This window comes from Hipposideros armiger, unplaced genomic scaffold, assembly GCF_001890085.2.
Source record: "Hipposideros armiger isolate ML-2016 unplaced genomic scaffold, ASM189008v1 scaffold_633, whole genome shotgun sequence".
Lineage (NCBI taxonomy): Eukaryota > Metazoa > Chordata > Mammalia > Chiroptera > Hipposideridae > Hipposideros > Hipposideros armiger.
In genome coordinates, this window is record NW_017731983.1 from 911,543 (window position 1) to 933,430 (window position 21,888).

At 43.1% G+C, this 21,888-nt stretch overlaps 1 protein-coding gene across 32 annotated transcripts in view; it reads left to right on the forward strand.

The window, feature by feature from the left end:
* RBFOX2 (RNA binding fox-1 homolog 2) overlaps nt 1-21,888 on the forward strand; it is a 253,002-nt gene that overhangs the window by 229,693 nt on the left and 1,421 nt on the right. For 11 of the 32 annotated variants that reach the window (XM_019625525.1, XM_019625540.1, XM_019625519.1 and 8 more), the window contains 6 exons: nt 964-1,108; nt 4,850-4,889; nt 10,345-10,421; nt 14,120-14,208; nt 14,658-14,730; nt 16,357-18,251. In XM_019625525.1, the coding sequence (XP_019481070.1) occupies nt 964-1,108; nt 4,850-4,889; nt 10,345-10,421; nt 14,120-14,208; nt 14,658-14,730; nt 16,357-16,411 (479 nt within the window). In that variant the 3' untranslated portion in view covers nt 16,412-18,251. Of the gene's footprint in view, nt 1-963; nt 1,109-4,849; nt 4,890-7,883; nt 7,927-10,141; nt 10,174-10,344; nt 10,422-14,119; nt 14,209-14,657; nt 14,731-14,903; nt 14,997-16,356; nt 18,252-18,828; nt 21,888 lie in introns of those variants that run through there. The other 21 variants (XM_019625542.1, XM_019625543.1, XM_019625548.1 and 18 more) reach the window with 17 other exon arrangements.

Below are 21,888 nucleotides of genomic sequence, written 5' to 3' on the forward strand. Positions count from 1 at the left end.
TGAGCCATCCAGGCGGCAGCTCAGCTCAAGGTGCCGACTTCGTTCAGTCTTAGTTGCGGGCGGCTGTAGCCCACCCTCGAACAGGCAGTCTTGTTAGGAGCACGTGCTTTCACCAGTTAAGCAATTCTGCCACCTGTTGGCAGCTCAGCAGCAGCTCAGCTCGGGCGCAGCATCACTGGCCCATGTGAGAATCGAACCAGTGGCCCTGTTGCTCAGAGCTCGCGCTCTTAAGCTAATTCTTAACCAACTGAGCCACTCGGCCGGCCCCTCTGTTGATCTCTTGAAAGTCATTTTGACCTGAGCCATCTTGCTCAGCAAGAGGTATGAGAGAGTTCAGTGGACATGGCATCAGTGTCCCTGCAGGCTTTCCAGAGGGCAACACACAGGAAGTGGACCCTTAGAGAGTATCTGCCTCTTTACAGGATGCAAGCAAGGCCACAGAGGACAGGTAGTTTCCCTCTCACCTTAATGTTTTTGGATTAAAACATTTTAAGTAAAGGAACAAAGTTGACTAATGAGATGAAATGTCAAGATTATTGTGTTCAGCACCATGTAAAAACATAAATTAATATTCTTATGAAGAACAGTGATTATAGGCACATAATCATGATTTGAAACAAGATTAATCATTGACCAGAGAGTTTATATCAGTCGATTTAAACTGCCCACAGAAATTAGAAGTCTCGTCTCTTGTTATGGCTGTAGTTCTCAGAGCTGCTCACCTGCGTCTCAACAGCTTGCACTGTGATGCCAAAATGGGGATGGGGCAGAGGAAATTCAGTCAAGATTTGCGATGATGGAGGCACGGCACCATTAGCTTTTGCATATTGGGTCTCTCTTTGCATTTCTTTTTTCAGAAAAGATATGGTACATACCTTTTCATCTTTCCTGTAATTGGTTCAAAGCAAGTTGTGATTGTACACCTGTGGTTGAATGCAAGTTGACATTTGTGTCATATTTTGGGTCTCCCTTTAGTTCCTGGCTTTCCTTACCCAACTGCAGCCACCACGGCGGCCGCTTTCAGAGGAGCCCATCTGAGGGGCAGAGGGCGGACGGTATATGGTGCAGTCCGAGCGGTACCTCCAACAGCCATTCCCGCCTATCCAGGGTAAGCATTAGATTCCAAAATAAGCAACTGGACAAGAAAGTACCATGGCCCTCTTATAACTCCTGGGACGTTGCCGTGCCACATAGTAGAGATTCTAAGAATATTTGCAAATTAATGGATTAGATGGCAAGAACCAAAATATACCATCATCAGAATGTAATAGATATCAATTCATTATATAAATCTTCATTTGGGCCAACTTAAGCCCTCATGGTAGCGGCTTGAGATAGTAGCCAGAACCGTCTTGTGTTTACTAGCAGTGTGTTGGCATGGAGTTCACTCGGCATCGCACGAATGTGGATTAACATGACTGCAGAGAGCCAAACGAGGAGCGCAAGCTTGTAGTTCAAGCCTGCATCTGCTGTTCTCACCCCCCATCACCACCCTGGGTCCGGGCTGAGGCTCCCACACGTGCCCTCCCTTTTGGCTTCACTGCCTGGGTGGTGAGCAGCAGAACTAGTTACCCACAATGGATTTGCTTTCTTTGTAGGAAACGGATTAAAAGAGGTTAATTGAAAGATGAACCAAGTCCAATTGAATCAAGGGAGAAAGGGAGAAGTAGGAGAATTAAACTACAGGTGGCTACTGAGTGATGGTGAAACAACAAATGGAGCTGAGCACCCTTCCCCCTTTGATTTTTGTACGGAGGGTGTCTCCTGCAGTGGAATGATTCCAGAGCAACAAATAAATCCTTTGTTACTGAATGGGGGAGAAGGAGTGAAGAGGGCAGGTTTTGTTTTCAGGTGTTTCTCAGTGTCAGCCTAAAATGTATATTTTTAGAGTGGGCTTTTTCATAAGTTAGTTGGATCAAGGACTTTCCTTCTTCAAAGATGTGATATTTGCGTTCTTCCTCTTTTCTCTGCCTATGACAGGTTTTTTTTCCTTATGCTTATTGAGGAATAAACTTAAGGGCAGAGGAGCCTCTTCATTGCTACTTAGTTAAAATGCAAAAGGAAAGAGCCTCCTTTGGGTCCTTTTCTGACAGTGAACTTGGCTTTGAGGTGTGCTGATTCAGCATTCAGTCATAGACCAAATGGACCTGCCGTCAGGGGTCCTCCATGGCACAATCCTGTGCTGTAATTCCAAAGCATTTTTATTAGGCAGATACGTGTGCATGTTGAAATAGGCAGGCTCCAAAAGCCACTGGAAGGGAACTGCTTTAGAAATACACTTTTGTTTGCAAGATACAGATGATTAAATCCCATGCATCCCATCATCTCCATCTTCTGCCATTACTTACTTTTAATTTGATCCTTTTTTTCTCTCAACTTGCCTTTGACCTTCAACCTCTGACATCTCTTTTTAAAGAAGTAAGATAAAGATGCAGTATTGTTTCACCAAGAAATAATTCAAGTAAAACATAAAAATGTACCTTTTGGAAGTTCTACACACTAGGAAAATTGTTCACGTAGCGTCTTCCATTTCAGCCCAAGAGAGCTTGCCGTCATGTTTGTGGAAAGAAATACTGCTCACCAGAAGCATGGGACTTCTTTATTTTCTAATATTCCTGAATTACTTTATAAAGTGATTGAATCCGTTCCTATTCAATGTAGGCCATTTCAGTATATTGGCTACACTTGAGTCAGGTATATATTTGTTCAAAGATATTTTATCTTTCTGGCTAATCACATCAATGACTGTGCATAACATTGAACGCTGATTTCCCATGTTTTCTGTTTTATTAACTAAACCACCTGTTTACATGGAAGATGGCAAGGAATAAGTCCAGTATTTTATGGGGAATTGCCTAAAATTGCTTCTCCACTTAGTAAACTAATTTCATCATTAATCATTGTGTTTTAGCCTCCTAGTGGCATTTGATACAGGGAATAGTGGAATTCTTCTAGAATGTAGGTGAATATTCCCAGTGAGTGACGCAGCTTAGTGTAAAATTTATTCATGTTTTTAATGCCACCACTCTTCTCTGTGGGACGAATGGTTTTTAACCGTTGCCTGTATCCCCTCTCTGAAATTGTTGAAGGTTAACTAGTCACCATTTGGCATCAGCGCTTTGCTTTGAATCAGCCGTCTCATTATGGACAAGTCTCTTTTTTACAAAAATGCAGTTGAGAGGCAGATTACTTTCCAATATCATTCTTTCACTGCAATTGGAGACTATGAAAATGGGTAGAATTTATCTAAGCGAACATCACAAATGGGTGTAATTTGCCTGTTGTGTAATCCAAAGGCGCAGCATGTTTGGGGCACTGCAAAGTGTGGCCATACTGTCCTGGAAACACAGCAAAATGTCATTGGAAGTAGAACTCAGAAATGTTCCCACTACTTGTAGGAAATAAACGATTGCATATTCAAGTTAAAAATATGATTTGATGACCTCACTTGCTAGCTAATTGGTTATTGTAACAGAGAAGGTAGTGGTGAAAATGTCCAGGTTGTTTAGTTGAATAAACAATAAACGGATCTTCTAATTTAAAACAGCCAAATCTTGATTTAACAAATATGAAGAAGAAAATCTTTTATCCCTATCCCTGTTCTATGTCTGTTGGTCCCAAAATAATATTTTGGGGTAATTATATGCACAAAGTACCTCAAAGGTTTGAAATCTACATTTTAGTTATAAAAGTTTAGTGTTGCTCAGAATTAAAACAAAAAGTCATGTATTTTGTTTGTTGGCTACAAGATTAATTTTCTAAACAGGAAAATAAACCCTTCTATTCCTAATCAGTTACTTTCTCAGTTTCATTCTTTTAAATAAAAACAGGTCTTGCCCAGAACGTCAGTTAACAATAGTATTTTTCAGAATTCCATGAATATTCTTACAGTCAAAAGAGAGCCCTTAAAATCTTCCAGTTAACTCCTCCCACTCTGGATTATATTGTTACTATCTGGGATCCCCACTGCACCTTTCAATTCTTGGACCTTGGACCAATCACCTTAACCTTTAGCTCATTATCTCTGCTTGTGAAAGCAATGCATTGTGGGTATTTTTGGTTGTGTTTTTTTTTTTTTAATTACATTCTGTGTTTACTTTGGTCAGAATTGATTGACTTGTTTTTCTGAGGTGTTGCATTGGTTCTTAAAATGCTGAATAATAATACTTTGCATGCTTGTGTGATCAGCCAAATCTTATCGCATGTCTAATGTGCAGGGTAAAAAGCAGGTGATGTATGGATATTGGGAAAATTTACACATTACTACAAAACCAAAAGAAAATAATAAACATCATTTTGATACATACTTTTGCCTATGTCCCACCCTAATGGAATTCTTTGGGTTTGTTTTTTCATGTTAAACTCCCCTCTACATGCCAGCTCTTTCTACCACCCCCTTACCGCACCCCAAACCCCCCCCACACACACACACACACAGACACATACCTTTCGAAAGCTCTTTAAAGAAAACCTCCTCATAGGTCAAGCTTCTTTTTAAAAATACTCCAGGTATGAAAAGGCAAGGTTTCCAGCCCAGCAGATTTTCGATAGCTTCATTAGGCCCTCTGGGGATGCTCTTTACTGTTTTCATCTTCCATTAATTACCAGCCATCCAGGTTGTTCATTCCAGGTTTGCACTCCCTCCCCTCCGCGCATGTCCTGGAGCTGTGTAACGTGCGTGTGCACCTTCACATTTTCCTTGCTGACTTGCTGTGGCCCAAGCCCAGGTTATGTATTCATACATCACCTGCCTGTGTAGAACGCATGTGCATGCTGCCGTCCTCAATAACCGGAATGTGTTTCTGTTCTTTTGTTTTTTTGTTTTTGTTTTTGTGTGGATTTTCTGCAGTGTGGTTTACCAGGACGGATTTTACGGTGCTGACCTCTATGTAAGTACACACACTGGGGCCTTCTCGACCCCATCCCCTGACAAGCCAGCCTTTTTTTTTCTGTTTCTTTGGTTTGGTTTGGTTTTATTTTTTTAATATAATTTATTTAATTTTTGTTTTCTTTTTCCATGTGGATATATATATTTATATATTTAAGAATGCAAGCATGCTTCTCTGCCACTGCGCTTGCCCCTGGGTGCAGAAACTAAGCCTTTGGGTTTCCTGGTCGTTGCTAGAGTCAGTCTACTGGACATATTCTTTTCCCTTCCCTATACCTGCAGGGGTTCTCTGGATCACTAAGATATCTGCGAGATGGTCAGCAGGTTTAAAGTCTCTTATTACTGTCGTATCATGTGCATACATAAATGACAGGATAGCTGAGCCGGAAGCCAGCTCTTTCCCTTCTCTGCTTTTCGTTTCATTTCACATCCCTCTTTAGATCATTAGAGCCTCCATTTATAAGATGGTAGTAAGTATGCTTTAGGAATGGTGTGCTTTCCTGTTTCACGTTCTTTGAGAGAGCACTGATTTATGAAAGTGAAATAAGGAACCAGTGCCACTGAACAGTGGGTAGCAGTGAGAGGAAACCAAATACTTAGTTGCTTAAGGCCTTTCTTTATCAAACAGTCCACAGCTGATGGGTCTCTTTTCTTAAGCGCCACTAGAGGGACATGAGTGGCAGAATTAGCAACCTAGACCCTTCTTACAGACACTGGCCGGCATACAAGATCTGTTGATTTCTACCAGCCATGTTTAACTTAAGCTATTACCTAAACTGTCTAGCTGTAGCTAAAGTCACATGATGGTTTGTCACATGCTATTTAAATTATGGACAAAGTGATCTAACTGACAAAAGAGTCACGATTTTTGAGTTTTGAAGTCTTTTATTGGGACCTCTTCAAATGATCTTTTCTGAATGCAAGCTTGGTCTAACCACCAAATCACTAAGAAACAATTTTGTAAGAAAAGGTTGTCAGCTTGAAATTATCCCTTGGGCCTAGGTAGCAATTGTCCGGAAATGCTTTCTCCACCCTTACCTCCCCAGATCAATAAGGGCTCCATTTTAGTGAACTATTTTCAAAGTCTGCCAGAGATTCTCTGACAATCTAAAAATGTTAATGCACTTTCAGAATACACTCTGTGTATTGCAGGAAGTAGAGACAGGATAAAATGATCCTTCAAGGTACTGTAGGTGACTGTACACACTTGTCCTGTGTAGAGAATGCCTTCAAAGTATGCTCTAATTTAACAGATGCTTCACGGAAACTTAGGCATGATTTGGTCCCAGCCCTCTCACTTCATAGATACGTTTCTTAGAGAACTTGTTAGTTACCCTGAATTACGTAAGTGATTTGTACAGCAAGCATAAAAGCCAACTAACTAATCCTTATTTCATTACCTCTCTTAGTATTTAATTAAAATTGACATCTTTCCTCAGATGATTTTTCAAGAGGTAATGTTAGGTATATTTTTTCCTGTGATTTTTCAAGAGGTAATGTTAGGTATCTTTTTTCCTGTGCTTGCAGTGAAACTTGAGGGTTAGGGAAATAAACCCTAGTTTTACACCAAATTATGTATGCTTTTCTAAATATACATATTTACATATGATCTTCGCATGTACATTTCTTCCATGTACACTAGGGTCCATATGCTCATGAAACTCATCTTTATGTTATTGAAGTTGTTTTCTTGAAAGCTGATCTATTAGAGCACGCTTTCCACATGAATTATTTCTTGTCGAGTCTTTTTCCTCTCTAATATCTTCCATATTTAGGGATTTTTTTTAAGTATGGCCTACTTCTACCTTATTAAGATTTGCTTACCTTATTAAGTCAACCAACCAAATATTTGTTGACAGTTCTCTCATTTCCTTTGTTCACAATATATGATTTCATTAAGAGAGAGGATTTTTCTGTACCTGAAGAGAAAATACTCTTGAATTTTTTTATCTACTTACTAGATTACCTTATCAAGCTAAACAGAAATAATTCAGTGACCTTTCCAAAATTTTTTTTGACCTGTGACCCCTTGTTGATGAAAAGAATTAATAGTAATGTTATTATCATTTTTAGTTCCTATCTTAAAGCAGTTACTTAGAGAAAAAAGTGCTGAAATGATACCCAAAATCACTAATGAAAAATAAGAATACATTATGAGGTAACTGTTGAGTGAGGCCTAATATAACTATAGCTTTTAAAACTTTATATTCCCTCCCCCAGTTTCATTAAAGATTTCATGAAATGTTATCCCTGGAAAACAACAACTTTATATGCCCTATTTCATATGTGAGGGAGCTAAGGATGCTTCTTTTAAAACACACAAACAAATTAAAAACCCTATTGTTTTACCTTGAGTTTGTTCGGCTTCTCTCTACATTTTTCCATCTGTGGAAATCAGTCAAGGTATGTTTAGCTCTTAGCTCTTGTTTCTTCAGAAGAGCAGGTTAGAAATACAAAGTGGAGGGTTTATCTAGTATGAAAAGTACACTGAACCATAGCTTGAAGAGATGACATGAGGGAAAAGAGTTTAAGTTGCTGGTTTGGTTTTAAGTTATATTAATTTAGGTTATTAATTGTGGAGGTTTTTAAAATCTCTCTCCCTGCTCTATACTTAGGCCATAATCCCTGCTAGCTGTTTCCTTCATTTCTGTTGCTTTTGTGGCACGTTCTTCTCTGGAGAACTGATCTAGCAATTGTGCCCATAATTTGTAAAGTGACCGCCCTCTCCCACCGCCCCTGGATAAGACTTTGGGAGTATAGCAGATAGATTGCATCCACCCACCCCCTCTTTTTTTGTGATCGATAGAAAAGGCATGGTTCACCCTAATTCACCTTTTAAATGGGATAACAAACCACTCCTAATTCTCATCCTGTGAAAAGCATGCTTGCATCCAAAGGAAAGAAAAGGCTGGTGGGCCCCTAGCGGGCTTTTTGTATGATTGTTTTCCTTCCACAGCTGTGTTTTTTGAACTGCTCTTCCTGTGTTCTGTTATAGAATAGTCTTACAGGAACCAATCATTAGCGCTAAAATACCTCAGGTAGGAGTGCCAGTGTGACCTGCCAATCAATCAGATTGTGGATTGCAGTGAAAAAAATTGAATTATACTAACCATTCCAGCTCCACGTTAGAGATGGGAACAGAGGCTTTTTTGGACAATCAAGACTTGTGAGCGTGTGATCTAAGCCCTGCTACCTCAGCAGTGCACACAGTCAAGTTCCATACATGATGGCACTTCCTCCGAAATTAAATGTCCCTGTCCCATTGTCACATATCCACACCGGGCGTGCTCTATGCACTGTCCCATCACTGCCACCTCTTTTAGTTTGTCAGTTACATTGAACGGTGCTGTTCAAACTGGTCTTATATATTTGGAGATCTTAGCAGTTGGGGACATTTTCTTACTACTGGGAAAGAAGTGAGAAAAGGGAGGAGGTAGAATCTTTCCAAACAGAACTCATGAATCCCAGATTGGGCCCTACCTGTAGTGAAATCGTAGTAGTAATTGGACCGTGCTGCCTAAGATTGAAGCTGCCTTAAAAATCAACACATATTAGGACTCTAAAATGGAAACGTATTTCCCTTCCTCTTTTCCTTTCACCTTAAAACAAGATCAATGAGCTCGTTTGGATAATAACACATGGTTAGAAGGTTTGCTGATAGCTGGATGCTAGAAAAAAGAAAACAGATAGCTTTTCACAGTTGATTTAGTTTATTTATGTAGGTATCCAGCGAGATTTCAGAAATGAACTACTTTGGGAAGATGTGGATTAGGAGAGTGTTCAAAAGGTTTAATTCATGAAAGATGATCTCATCTATCGTAGAAGTAACGAGTGAGAGGTATCAAGTTGATCCTAGCAATTTCTTCTCTTAACCCCAATTTTAAATAATAATACAATAAAATTTAACCACTTTAAAATTTTTTCATAACGACTTTTCAAAGTAGATCGGTCTCACAGTCAAAAGCATAGCAGTATTTCATTAAATTCTTACATTCACGTCGAGGTTATTCACATTCAGAGGTGCCTATTGCCCCAGGAGAACCCAGTCTCCTAAAGAGAGCAGTCTAGAGCAGCGGCTCCCAGCTGAGTGGGGAGGAGGTGAGGGACAGGAAGGAGTGATGGTCCTGTGGTGACAGAGGGGCAGCAGTCAGCCCACGCCGGGTGGGGTAGATCTCTGCCCTCTGTGCTGCAGGGATCGTGGCATCGCACCTGCCGTGCTCCCCTCACACCCACCCCTACTGCCCTTGCTCTGTAACCCTACACACCACATACAGGCAACAAGCTTCCATTTTGTCTGCTGGTCTTGAAATACACACTTCTCCTCAGTGTCACATAATGTCATTGTCTTCAGGTAGAACAAAGGTGTCTTGACATCACATGCTCACCAAAGTCCTGTTTTAATGTAAACCTAAGACAAAAATATAATAAAAGTAAAGCCAGGTTAAAACCAAGACAAGGGGAGAGTCCGCCAGTGTGAGATGAAGCTAATAGATATGCAGATAAAGGTCAGATATAAGAGGGATGATATGTAGAACCTTCCATGTTGCTCTAGTTTAAAACACAGCTGCAGCGCTGTGCAGAAAAATCGTATGGTCAGTGTGGCAATGTTATAAAGTTACTTAGACGATCAAGTCGAGTCAGAGTGCAGTAGGACATCCCTAGAAGGTGACATTGATTCATGGAAGCCCAAGACTTTAACAACAGAAGGATCCTAAAGGTAACAACAGCATTCCCATTGAAAAAGCTGGAAGTGGAGGGCAAGGATATGTTATGGCTGTGTGGAAAGAAAGACACGATGCTTAAACAGGAAATACCTTAGAACACGGGGATGGGAAGGTGCGGTGCCGAGAGGGCCAGCTTACAACAGGCGAGTGCTGCAGGTGAGGACTCAGGCACACTGTCAGGGTCAGGAAGGGAAGGGGGAAAGCAAGCACTTAGCATTGGGCTGCCCGACTGGGAACACTAGCCATCATTCAGAATGAATGCAAAGGAATAAGAAAGTAACTATTGGGGTGTCGGAAAAGTCATGACGCATTTTTGCAATGAAAAACATAGAAAAATACATCATGACTTTTCCAACAGCCCAGTACTTTTAAAGGGGCATGTGTATATTTGGATCCGGCTTAGCCATGCCAAATTTATCCAGCTATCAATCAGGGTTCCAAAAAGCTGTCCGTGTGTGCCCTCCTACATTAAGGGTGTGCTGTGGCCATGCTAATCCCCATTTTTTGTTTTATTTCAAATCACACACAGATAGAATCTGCAAACTGCTTCAGATCAAACAGGTCTGATTGTGTGTAAATACATATGTCCTTTTTAATTTTTATTATTAATGGTTGCTTCAGTTTTGCATCAGTGCATGGTTAAAAGCAATACACATCAGCTATTTCATGACTTCATATCTCCAAATGAATTATTTCTCCTCTTTTTTTTTTTTTGTTTGTTTGTTTGTGCAGTCAGCTGAAGAAATGTTAACATCTCACTCTAAATCTCTCAGTGGAGTCTCTGTTCCCTTCTCTGATATAACAGATGGGTTACTGCTTGTTATAATTATTAACATTGTGGTGTGGGCCAGGGCTAGGGTGGGCAAGATTGACTATTTCTTTGGGCTGGGGAGGGGCCAGTCGTTAGGGTATGGAATGTTAACTCAAGTGGTGACTGACTGTTTCCGTAATACCAGGTCGTTGTGGCTGCACGCTCTAGTAATTGAGGCTGTGTACTTCACCGAGCTTGTGGTAGAGCCTAGGGCAAACCGCTGTCCCAAGAGAATGCTGGGATAGATAGAGTTAGCCAATATGAGTCTGAACGTGGTGATTTTGCTGGTTGTTTTAGCTCCAGATGTTGGCATGCTTAGTTTTTAATGTGATTAATAAATGTGGCGCCATCTCCCCTCCCCACGCCTGAACCCTGTCTCTCCTCCTCCCTCCCCCACCTTTGTTCTTTTTGAAAAACTTAAGAAAGAGTAATGAAAACCTTGGTGTTTCAAACTGCACTGTGTTCTCATGTTCCATAAAAAGACTTCATATTTGCCCGTAGAAGTGAAATTGAGAAAAGGTTCTCAGCCAGGAATCTTGACGCCCTCTAAAATCCAGAATAGAGATAAATATATCTGAATTTTCTTTGTCTTATATTTTATATTATGTGATGGATTTTGTTGAATAACCAATTTAAAGCCGGAACAGAAATACTTTGAAGTAAGAATACCTCCAAGAGGAGTAAATTCATGATACACAATTTTTCTAATTTTGGGGTAGTCATCGATGAATTACCAAATTAGTTTATTAGGATGTTAGCTGCCCACCCTAAACATAGACCCCCTGTAAAGGGCCTCTCTGTAGCTCCATTATCGTAAAGTAATTAGGAGAGTAGTCATGTTGAAATATCTGTTTTAAAAAAATTCATGTACTTTTTCTGACTACTGATACTCTTCTTGAGCCTTTTATTGTCAGTAAAATGTTTGTACCCCTGTCCTGTTTTCCTGAACTTGAATAGCAGAGAACCCCCCATCACATCCAAACTCCCGAGTCCACGTTCACTCTCAGTAGAAGGAAACTGATGCAGATGATTCTCTCTGCATCCTCTAGCTTGGAAGGACACCTGTTTTCCATGGTGATCCATTTTGAATTGTTCTGATTAACAAGAACGTTACCCCCAAAGCGCTGACATTCTCATGGCTTCTTGCAGGAAAGTGACGGGAAGTGGTTCCATCAGAAACCTCATTCAGAACCTCATTTTCCCCCAGAATTAGCAATGCCGCTCCAAGCTGTGTTGATTTGATGCGCTCCCCAGTAACTGAGTTACTGAGTTGTCAGTACTCTTGAGCCTCAGATTCCCTTAATGAGAATGTATACCTCTGCCCTCTGGCACCAAACTTCAGATTTTAAATGTTTTACTCAAGTAAACATGAACTAGGCTTTAACTGCCTTTATTACCTTGACTTTTATAATTTTAAAGATTTTTTGGTGTTTGAGTGAATGCTAGAGACCAACCACATAAGTGCTTGTTGACCACGTTATCCTGGTTTACAGAGAGTTTTGCTAGATAGCTCTGCCGTAGACTTCACAGTAGCAAACTTTACTTCTAAGCTAATAAAACCATTTCTAGTTACAATGAAAAATCAAGCCCTTAAGATTTATTTAAAGCTTAAAATTTCAACTATAGTGATTAGCTTGTTTTTTTTAACATATGCTTTTACTGCTTCATTTCCTGTAAGGTAGAGAGACACTTCCGTTAGTTCATAAGTGATGTACACATGCGTGTGTGTAGGCTGCAGCCTGGACGGAGGGCTGTGCCCACGGCGGACTGGCCTGTCCTTTCCCACAGACCTGGCTAGAAGTCAGGCAAACAGCCCCTGAGGGCGCTTCCCGCCATGTCTCTCCCTGTTGATTAGCACTTCATTGCCAGGGTTTAGTAACATTAATTAGAATTTTCTTACCTATATGAATATCTATAGAAGAATTTATAGTTGAGAAAGAAATGTTGCCTTTCTAAGTCATTCCCCTGAAGGACACGGAAGGAATAACAACATACCCCAATGAGGAATTTTTTTTTAATGTACTTTGGAGCTACTTCTGATGACTTCAGTCAGATAAATTTGAAGAGCAAGAGTAAATTTTCCCCCACAATGCAGTTTCTTCAGTTAGAGAAAGCATAATTTATGTAAGAAAGAAGCAAAAAGCTTTAGAAGCCCTTAAGAAATCACAGATATTTCCAAAATAAGGTCTGACCAGAAATAAAAGCAGCAAGCTAGAAGCCGCCACATCAGATGGCCAAGAAGAGCAGGGGTCGCCTTAGAAAACACTTGTTATCAATCCTAAGAAATGACACAGAAGTAAATTTGAAATATCTTGTGTAGATTTAGCAAAACTGAACATTTGAAGGAATAGAAACTATTGGGTTGTCGGAAAAGTCATGATGTATTTTTCCTATGGTTTTCGTTGCAAAATTATATCATGACTTTTCCGACAACCCACTAGAAAGCACAGGGCAGAAAGCTTCAGATGTCTGTGAGAAATGCACGCACCAACCTGCAGAAAACATGTGCTGCTGCTCACGAATGAAATGATGTCGGAATGGACCAGTTAACCATTGTTACATTTGACAAGGAAAGGCAGCATTAAAAATTCACACCTGATAGATAAAGTTTCACACCTGATAGATAAAGAGAAAAGGTCAGGCTTGCCACTGTCTAATAGCCTGCCTCGTGTGGCAGCTGTCGTGATGACTGTGGACTACTTTATAAGGGAGCACATCGGTTCACCCTGACAGTGAAAACCTTCGGAGTATTAGGTTCATCGAAACGGGTGGAACGGCAGGACCTGAGGGTTTGAAACTTCTTAGGACTGAGGATATTTGAGCCATTGGAAGAAAAGCTCCTGAGCCTGCTATGAAATCAGGATGTGACAATATAAGAATCTGTTCGGTAAGGACAATAAGTGCAGTTAAACCCTTTGGGCTGGGGCGGTTCTTAATCTATTGGAATCCAGCTAAAGGAGTCTCAGCAATTTGTAATCTGATTTGCCTGAGTCTGAAAAACAGATTGGAGCTGGCAAACTTTTTCTGTAAAGGGCCAAGTGGTAAATAGTTTCAGTTTTGTAGGCCATGCGGTCGCTATCACAACTACTTTCAGAAACAGGTGGCAAGTTACATTGGGTCCCAGACTGAAGTTTGCCAACCCCTGATTTACCCTGGTTTTTCCTTCTATATATTGCCTGACTGTCTTAGCCTCTTAAACGTGCCAGGTCAATGGAGCATAGCACTATACGGGCCTTTCTGTTACATGCTGTATAGTCTCTTAGCAGTAAATCAGAGTATGCATCAGGGACTCTGAAGTTAACACATATAAGTTTAATACGTTGCATTTTATAACTTACACTTCTGTTGGTTAGAGTTCTCCCAACTTCTTCTAAATATTTTCCCTGTTGAAAGTTCCAACAGAGACTGTGAAATAAGACAGATCCAAACTCTATCTTCATTCTTAAATTTGAGAACAGGTACCACCGATACGGTTTATGTTTGTGACCGTCACAAATTGGCAATCAGATCTCCCTACATTACTCTTGTACTGGAGGAACATGTAGACTGATGCAGTTTGAAACATTCTCTTCCCATGTGTGTGTCTGTGTTCGTGTCTGTCCCTGTGTCTGTCGGTCTGCGTGTGGGTGGGTGTGTGTCCATCTGCCCTCCCATGGGGAGAGGTATCTGTAAAGTCAGTTCTCTTCTCTCCTGTAGGGCGGATATGCAGCCTACAGATATGCACAGCCTGCAACTGCGACCGCAGCCACGGCTGCTGCAGCTGCTGCTGCCGCGTACAGCGACGGGTAAGTACAGACGTCAGAGCGAGCATGGCGCGGTCCCCAGGCGTCACCCCTTCTCCTCCCTTTGCTTCCGAAACAGCACCTAGCACCTGAGCTGCACGTAAACCTCAGTTTTCTGCAGGCCTTCTCCCAGTGGCCTCCTCTGTCGTGGCCGACACACGCACACGGCTTTGACTCTTCACCCCTCTCTCTTGTTCTCTTGGCTTTAATGCCAGCCTCCTTCTTTGTCATGTCCAGCCCCTTCTTTTCCATTTTAGAGAAGCACTTCAGAATTTTTCAGAGTACTGCATCTAGGAGTAGAGATAGGAAGGTTTTTTCTACTCTGCCAGTTTCCTATTAACATTCCAAGACTGAGTTACTCACACATCCTTAGCACAGTAAACCCTTGATTGTTTTTTTTTTTGGTATTACTGCCTTTTTTTTCTCTTCCTGATTGTATTTCTTCTTTCCAGTTATGGCAGGGTGTACACAGCCGACCCCTACCATGCCCTTGCCCCTGCCGCTAGCTATGGAGTTGGCGCTGTGGTAAGTATGTGTACCATTTTTTAAAAAACATTTTACTCCTCGTAACTTTTACCTACAGCCTACAAAGGACCTAGGGAGGGAATCACGTTAGCCCTTCTTCCGTTACCAAAGCATTAAAACCACGTAGGCCCATCTGGAAATGTCAGCTCATGTTCTTTCCCTGTGTGTCACAGTACGAGCCACACGGCTTGGTTAAGGACAGCAGAGCCGCGTGAACAGTGACAGCTGCCCTGAGGAGCAGCCCTGTTGGGGAGAGAAGGGAACAGGTCAGTGCTTTATACTGGCTCCAATGTTGGATGCGCGCCTGCGGCGTAGTTTTACTGACAGTGAAGACCTCAGGGCGTAAGACTCCGATTTTCTCAGGAAACTTTTCAAAAAACTTAATGTATCTTAAGTTTCAAACGCAGATGCCAAACAATGTCCCTGCTGTCCCTAAACCTCTGGTAGTTAGTACTAGAAGTCCCCAAGTGAATGCCTTGCACAGGTATTAGTAACATCTGTGGCAGACTACAGTATTTTCGTGGAAGCAAACAGAAAACCCACAGAGCTCGCCTAGAATAATCCCTCCTAACCAAACTCGAATCCTTCACTGCAGTAGTTTTGTGTTGGCCTGGACACCTCCATGTCCAGTGATCAGGACTCACTGGCTCCTGCAAAGAGGCCTTTCCACAGTGACACCTCCTCCTGCCAGACATTCTCTGCAATCCGAAATGCACCTGGGCAGCCACCTAGGAACGTGGACAGAGGTGTTCGCGAGGGGGTCAGAATGATGTCACATTGACAACGTGAAGGAATGTGGGACAGCCCGTCATTGTCTCGCGCTGAATTTCTACTGATGAAGATTTGTGGGAGGGGGTGATAGGGTCGGGGGCGGGGGATGGATGTTAGAACTGAGGTGGAGACATACAGTATAAAGTGATGGAGTTCCTGAGGTTTTATTTACTGCCAACATCATGTAAGTCCTGTACTAAAGGAGAGCTGTGTTCCCAGAGAACGTTTATTTGAAAAAAAGCAGCCATTAGATAAAGATAAAACAAAGGAATAAAGCCCAGTTTGAAACCCCAGTTATAAATACATATAAACTCAGCTATGTCAAGAAACAACCTATTGGTGTTATTTTATAGATGATCGAGGAAATAGGCTTTATTAGTTGAGAGAGGGACTCAGGTGTAAATCCAGCACCATCTCACGTGGGATATGACAGAGACTGGTCAGAAGCAACCTGTGCTCCATGGACAGGCACCATGTAAGAAGGTCAAGTCAGCCTGCTGTAGGTCACGATTGTAATGATGTGATCGAGGTAAACAGAACCGTGCTTTTAAAAAGCAAACTATGACAGACCTAGTTTGGAACTGTATTGAGTTTCCCTTCTGAGCTAATTCGTGTGAATAACAAAATGAACCGTTACCGCCCTCTCTCCTTGAAAACATCAGGTCAGCTCTGGTTTGAGCATCTCACAGGCGGAAGTTGGTTTCCTGACTTCACCATACCAGGCAGCAAATAATCAGCTGCTTGGAAGCTTCCAAGGAAGCCGTTTTTCCAAATTCCTTCTTAGGACAGTTTTCTTCATTTTTAATGCTTCTCTCATCAACCTTTTAATTATTTTTATGTCTTTAATTACTGCAGGCGAGTTTATACCGAGGTGGCTACAGCCGATTTGCCCCCTACTGAAGTGACGTGAGACCCCTGCAAATGGGACAGCCCCCCAGTTCATGAGGCCTGGCTATTGCAATATTTACTAGTAGAGGAACTCTATAGCAAGATGAAGAGGAAAAACAAACAGACAAACAAACAAACAAAAAAACACAAAAAAGAGAGAATACTTTTTTATACCTCACTATGTTCTTTGAATATGTATTTTTCCTTTAAATTTCTGCCTTTAATTCTTTTGTTCCAAAGATTGTGCATTTTTTCTTTTTTTTTCTTTTTTTTTTTTAACTGTGGTAAAAAAAAAAATAATAATGCATTTCCATGTCTGTATGTCCGTGCTTAGCTTATTCTATCAATCATGGAAGAGGCAGTTAATGAGGAAAGAGAGACATTAGGAGCCGATAAAATGTATCTGATCAGAAATCAGCAGGCAGAATTACCAAAGTGTCTCTGGTGCTGCATGGCTGGGGGACAAGCAGAAGTGGAAGCCATCTTCCTGCAGCAGGACATTCTTCCTGCCTTCTGAGTTTCTGGTCTTTGGCAGGCAGTTCTGATTGGCTGTGGCAGGAACCCACATGCTGAGCGATGCTAGGAATTTGTGCTTGCAAAGCAGGAGAATTAAAAAGGCACTTTCTTCTCCTCTTCCCTCCTGTCTTCTCCATTCTTTTTACAATCATCTTACATGCACAGCCTGAGACAGTTGGCCTCGTTTTTGGAATTAGAGTATTAATATTTCCAAACGTGCTCTCAGACTGTGGATAATAAACACCTCGTTAGGAAACCAATCTCAGAATGAACTCTGGAGTCTGAACAAGATCATTCTTTTCTTCCCTGTCATCCTCGCATTCCTGCCAGGCTTCTTCCCCTTTCATCGAACCACAGCTTAGCTCAAGTACCCTTTTATTAGCACCCTCCTCCCATGTCCTCAAGATTCAGGAATTTAGAACCCAGGGACAGGAGAAGAAACAGCCAGTGGCCAGGTTTCCTCCAGGTATCTGGGCACGGCTTGAGGATTAGAAGTACAAATTGTCGAGAAGCCAGTAGAGGCTAAGGAAGAGAAAGGCATATGAGACAGAGTCCAGCAAGGCATGCTGATAGTCCCGATCTTCCCCTGCATCAGAAAGTCAGTACAGAGTATAAAACACTTAATAAAGACTCTTGGCAGAAGATAAGACGCCGAGTCCTCGGTCAACTGTCTCTGGAAGTTTTAGCAATTAGGATGTGTGAGGGCAGGCAAGGCACTTCGTACTGGCTCCAAAGCCATAGGAATTTCATCTTCCAGAGCCTTTAGGAGCCACTTCTCTTTCCACAGCCTGGAGCCCTCGCGGCCCTTTCACCCAGCTTCTCATTATCCTCCAAAGACACCCAGCTGAGCACCTGGACCACTTGGTACACGTGAACACTACAGGACATGAGACAGGACGCCCTGGGGCTGCTCCCCTCCCATACTGGAAGGAGGGTCTGAAATGGCCAGAAAGCCATGTGGTGGCCGTGGCAGTGAGTCACCTGGCTTCAATTTTATATGTATATATCTATATATATCAAGGTAGAGGAGAAAGGCTTTCTCTTCTAGCAGTCAGCTGTTAGTGATATAAAGGCAAGGGTCCTGCAGCATTTCCAAAACGAAGGCATTAGAAAACAGAAAAGCACGGTCAGTTTGGCTCCCTGGTCTATTCACATGGTACTAGGGTGACCTTTCACCCAAGGGATGGCTGCTAAAGGGAGTAAGTCAGAGACATGGAGCTTCTGGTCTGTTAGGGCTTTGGTTTTGGTTTGGTTTTTGTTGTTTTTTTTCACTCCTGCCTCCACACGCATTCTTGACTGATAATGGATTCGTGTCCCTGAATTAAAATGACTGACATGTGACAGCATCAAGCATTCTTTGTAAGCAGAGTACCGTAGCTGGCAAGGACTGGCCTGTCGTGTCCAGCACCTCTCTCCCCGCTTCAGAACCCTCTCTCTCCCAGTAAGTGGGAGGGAGGCTGTACCTGATACTAGGGGGTCGTCAAGGAAGCTAGAGGCCTCGATGCAATTCTTACTGACTCGGGGGAGGAATGCATAGAGGAAGGGACACCAAACTGCCCGGTCCATTGGCCACTTTATAATGGTCCCCCTCCCCAAGCCAAAGTTTGGTTTGTTGCTGTTCAGACAATTTTTGTTGTATGTATATAAATACTTTAGTTAGAGGAGGGGGGATGGGATGTGGGGCTTGCACAGCTCTAGGGACTGGGGGCAGGGAGAATGTTTTTCTTTCTTTCGCTTTTCTTCTGAGGGAGAGCTTTTACTGACTAAAGAAACTGAGAGAAATTTCGCATCATGTTCAATAGGGGCCATTCTCACCAAACGGCAAGCCACTAGGTGGAGACAAGGCCACATTGTAAGGGGGGGGTGTGCACAGGGAAGGAGAGGAGGACAATGAGTGTAAGAGTCTTGTCTTCTCTTTTCCAGACAGAGATAGGGATGGTGGGAAGGGTAGAGAAGGCGGCGTCACAGCCTGTGAGCAGGCAGAAGCTTGAGCCTGCGGCACCTTGTGCGCGTTTCAGTTCAGCTGGTTCTGACTGAGGACCTGAGGGCCAGCCCTGGTCTTGCTGTGCTTCCGCGGGTGGTTCGAGCACCGCTTCCTCCAGCTCCCTTTCCTTAGGAAGACTAAACAGAGCTCTGCTTTTCATTCAAGGGCCTCTGGTGTCCGGTGTCAGCACTGACTTAGGGCCCTCGTAAGCACCTAGGTGTGACGGTATTGACCTTCCCGTCCACCTTTGAACTTGGACTCCATCCAGTCAGCCTCATCAGAAACAGGTGCCTCAGAGCATCGATGCTGGTAGATTCCTGACTCGTTCCCATTGGACTAAGCAGCAGTCAGAAGAGAGTTTGGCATCTTGGGAGTTTGTTCGAGGATGCTGGCTGATAATTCCAGAACACTCGCTGTGCCGAATCACAGTGCGGGGATGACGTCAACAGCTTTACTGCAGCTTGTGACGGGGACTTTGCTATACTCAGCATCTCACTCTTAGAAGCTGGGCCCCTTTAAGGAGACCGCTAGTGAAAACCTTACTCTGAATATTCCTCTTTCAGCCCAGAGAGCTGTCCTTAGGTCTTTTCCAGAATTCCTTGAGTTACATAGTCTAACCCAGACCTGCCATCGTGAGTCATCATTTTTAAGGTTCTCAGGTTTTACAGAACCTACTTCCACCATCATCCTCCAACAGCCACAGTTAGAATTGAGCCGATCTAATTTTTTCCTTGAAAAAAAAGGGGGGGGGCGGTCTGGGGCTCAACGCTTAGTTTAAAAGGAGCTAGTGGAGATCAGTTCCATAGAAATCAGCGGTAGCAGCTTTTCCTCCAAAGTGACTCCTCAGGGGCTGACCTGCTCTTAGGTTACTTATACCGTCCTAGAGATAGAGCAGATAGTCGGGGATCACCATCACCCTATAACCAGTCACGTGGCCTCCAGATAGGAGGGAGGTGTGAACTTGAGGTGGAAACAACCCGAGGATGTGCCAGGAGGGCTTGATAAACCCCCTTCCCTCCGGCAGGAGGACAAGGCCAAGCAAGGCACAGTCTGGAAGGCACTCGATGTGTACGGAGGCAAAGGGCACATTGTTTGGACGCTCCCCTCTGGCCAAGCCCAGCCCCTGCTCTGCTGCTTGCAGCCTTCTAGCACAGGAACCTCTGCAGAGCTGCAGGTGTTTTCCCCCCAGATAATAGGAGGAAAGGGACTTTGGGGGGTGGGCAAGGGGTAGTGTTGTTTTAAAAGCATAAGTTACCTGTTTGCACTGTTTTAAGATAGGAAAAGAATAGTGGGCAAGATGAACATCAAACGTAAATTTGTGTGTTTTTATTTTGTCATGCTCTTGAAAATGTTTGACCATTTGTAGTATACACCAGTGAAACTTGATTCTCTGTTGCATAAAACACTATTTTCTTGTTTTGATTTGTTACTGTCCAAAAGCCTCTTCCTCCCTTTCCCTTTTTCTCTGTTCTTCCTTCTTACTTGCTTTACTGATCAACCAGGCAATAGCCATCCAAGCTCTAGAGCACGAAGCGGGGCCCTTTCCCAGTCGGCTGAGTGTCCTGGGCCAGCGCGGGCCCTCTGGTTTAGTGGGCGCAGTGGAGTCCCTGGCACCTGTCTTTAAAATAAGACTGACAGACCAGGCTACGGCAGGTTCTGAAGTTCCTCAGTCACGTGCTCTCGGAAGGACGGCCGAGGAGCGGAGGGAGTCCTCGAGAAGCGCGGTTGGCTGTAGTGGCTGAGTTCTCACCCACGTTACCGGCACTGTAGCCAGTTACAGTTTACTCAGGAAACCGGTAGATCAATTCAGCCATGGTAGTGCTGGTTGGCAGGGATTGGTAACTGAGAGAACTGCTCGTCAGCCAAAAGTCAGACCTTGCCTTTAAGGAGACTGCCAGCGAGGAACGCAGGCCTGTCCATGTGGTCATGTCTATGCCGGTGTCGTGAGGGCTCGGCTCACACTGGCCAGCAGAAAGGGAACACTGGTTCTCTTTTCTTTCCCCACCCCCTGCCCCTGGTACTGACACCAGGACTCCAGAGTCCCAGGGGGTCCATGAGTTTTTGAATTTTTAAAAAATGTTTTTTGGTTTGGTTTTTCCGGGGACTGAGAAGTGCTTTAAGCAATGTCTACACCCCATCAAGACAGCTTCATCATTTTCTGTTCACAGTATTTTTGTGTGTGTGTGCTTGTTTTGGCAGCTCATTTTGGCTGTATTATAATCGAGTGATAAATTGATCCTCTTTTTTCCCTGAGGGATATGAATTGTTTTCTCTTGTGTTATAATTCTGCTTGTGAGTAGCTGGAGCAACCTGGGGCTGACACACGTAAGCTAGGACTGCAGAGTGCCGTGAGCCGGAGGGGGCTTGTCCCTGGCAGGCTGGCCCCCTGAGTCTCTGAGCTCTTCAGTCCAAATCTTTGCAAGGCTAAAAATGCCACAAAACCTCTCCCCACCCCACTCCCCACCCCCATGGCAGGGACTGACCATCCCTACGTGCAACATGCGGTTTCTCCAGCCCCCTCCCGTTGCCATGGCGAAACAGGTACCTTTGGGGCATGGGGGCATCACATGGGATGCTTGTATAACTGACCACCTTGCCTTCTGTCCCTCCCACCCCAGTCCCCAGAATCACTTCCTAGGACACCCGAGCTGCTTGCCCAGGGTCCTGTTTCCCTGCGAATTCCAGAGAAGCACCCCAGGGCTTTGTGACAGTCTCTGATTCCCTCCCCTTCTCATTAAGAATCATATTGTATAGTAGCTTTCAGACCATACAGTATTCATTGGGTTACTCCTATTATTATCAAGTAGCTGGAATTGTGAAGGTCGGAGTAGTTAGATCTTTAGCTTTTATTCCTTATTTTTTTTTGTATTACTATCCATGTGTATAAATTATTGATCATGTTGCTGGCTTTTATAAACTCTAAGCGAAGGAGGGGCCCTGCCTCAGCCTTTGCAAATGGTAATGAAGCACTGTTTTTAAATAAAAGAGAGAAACACCAT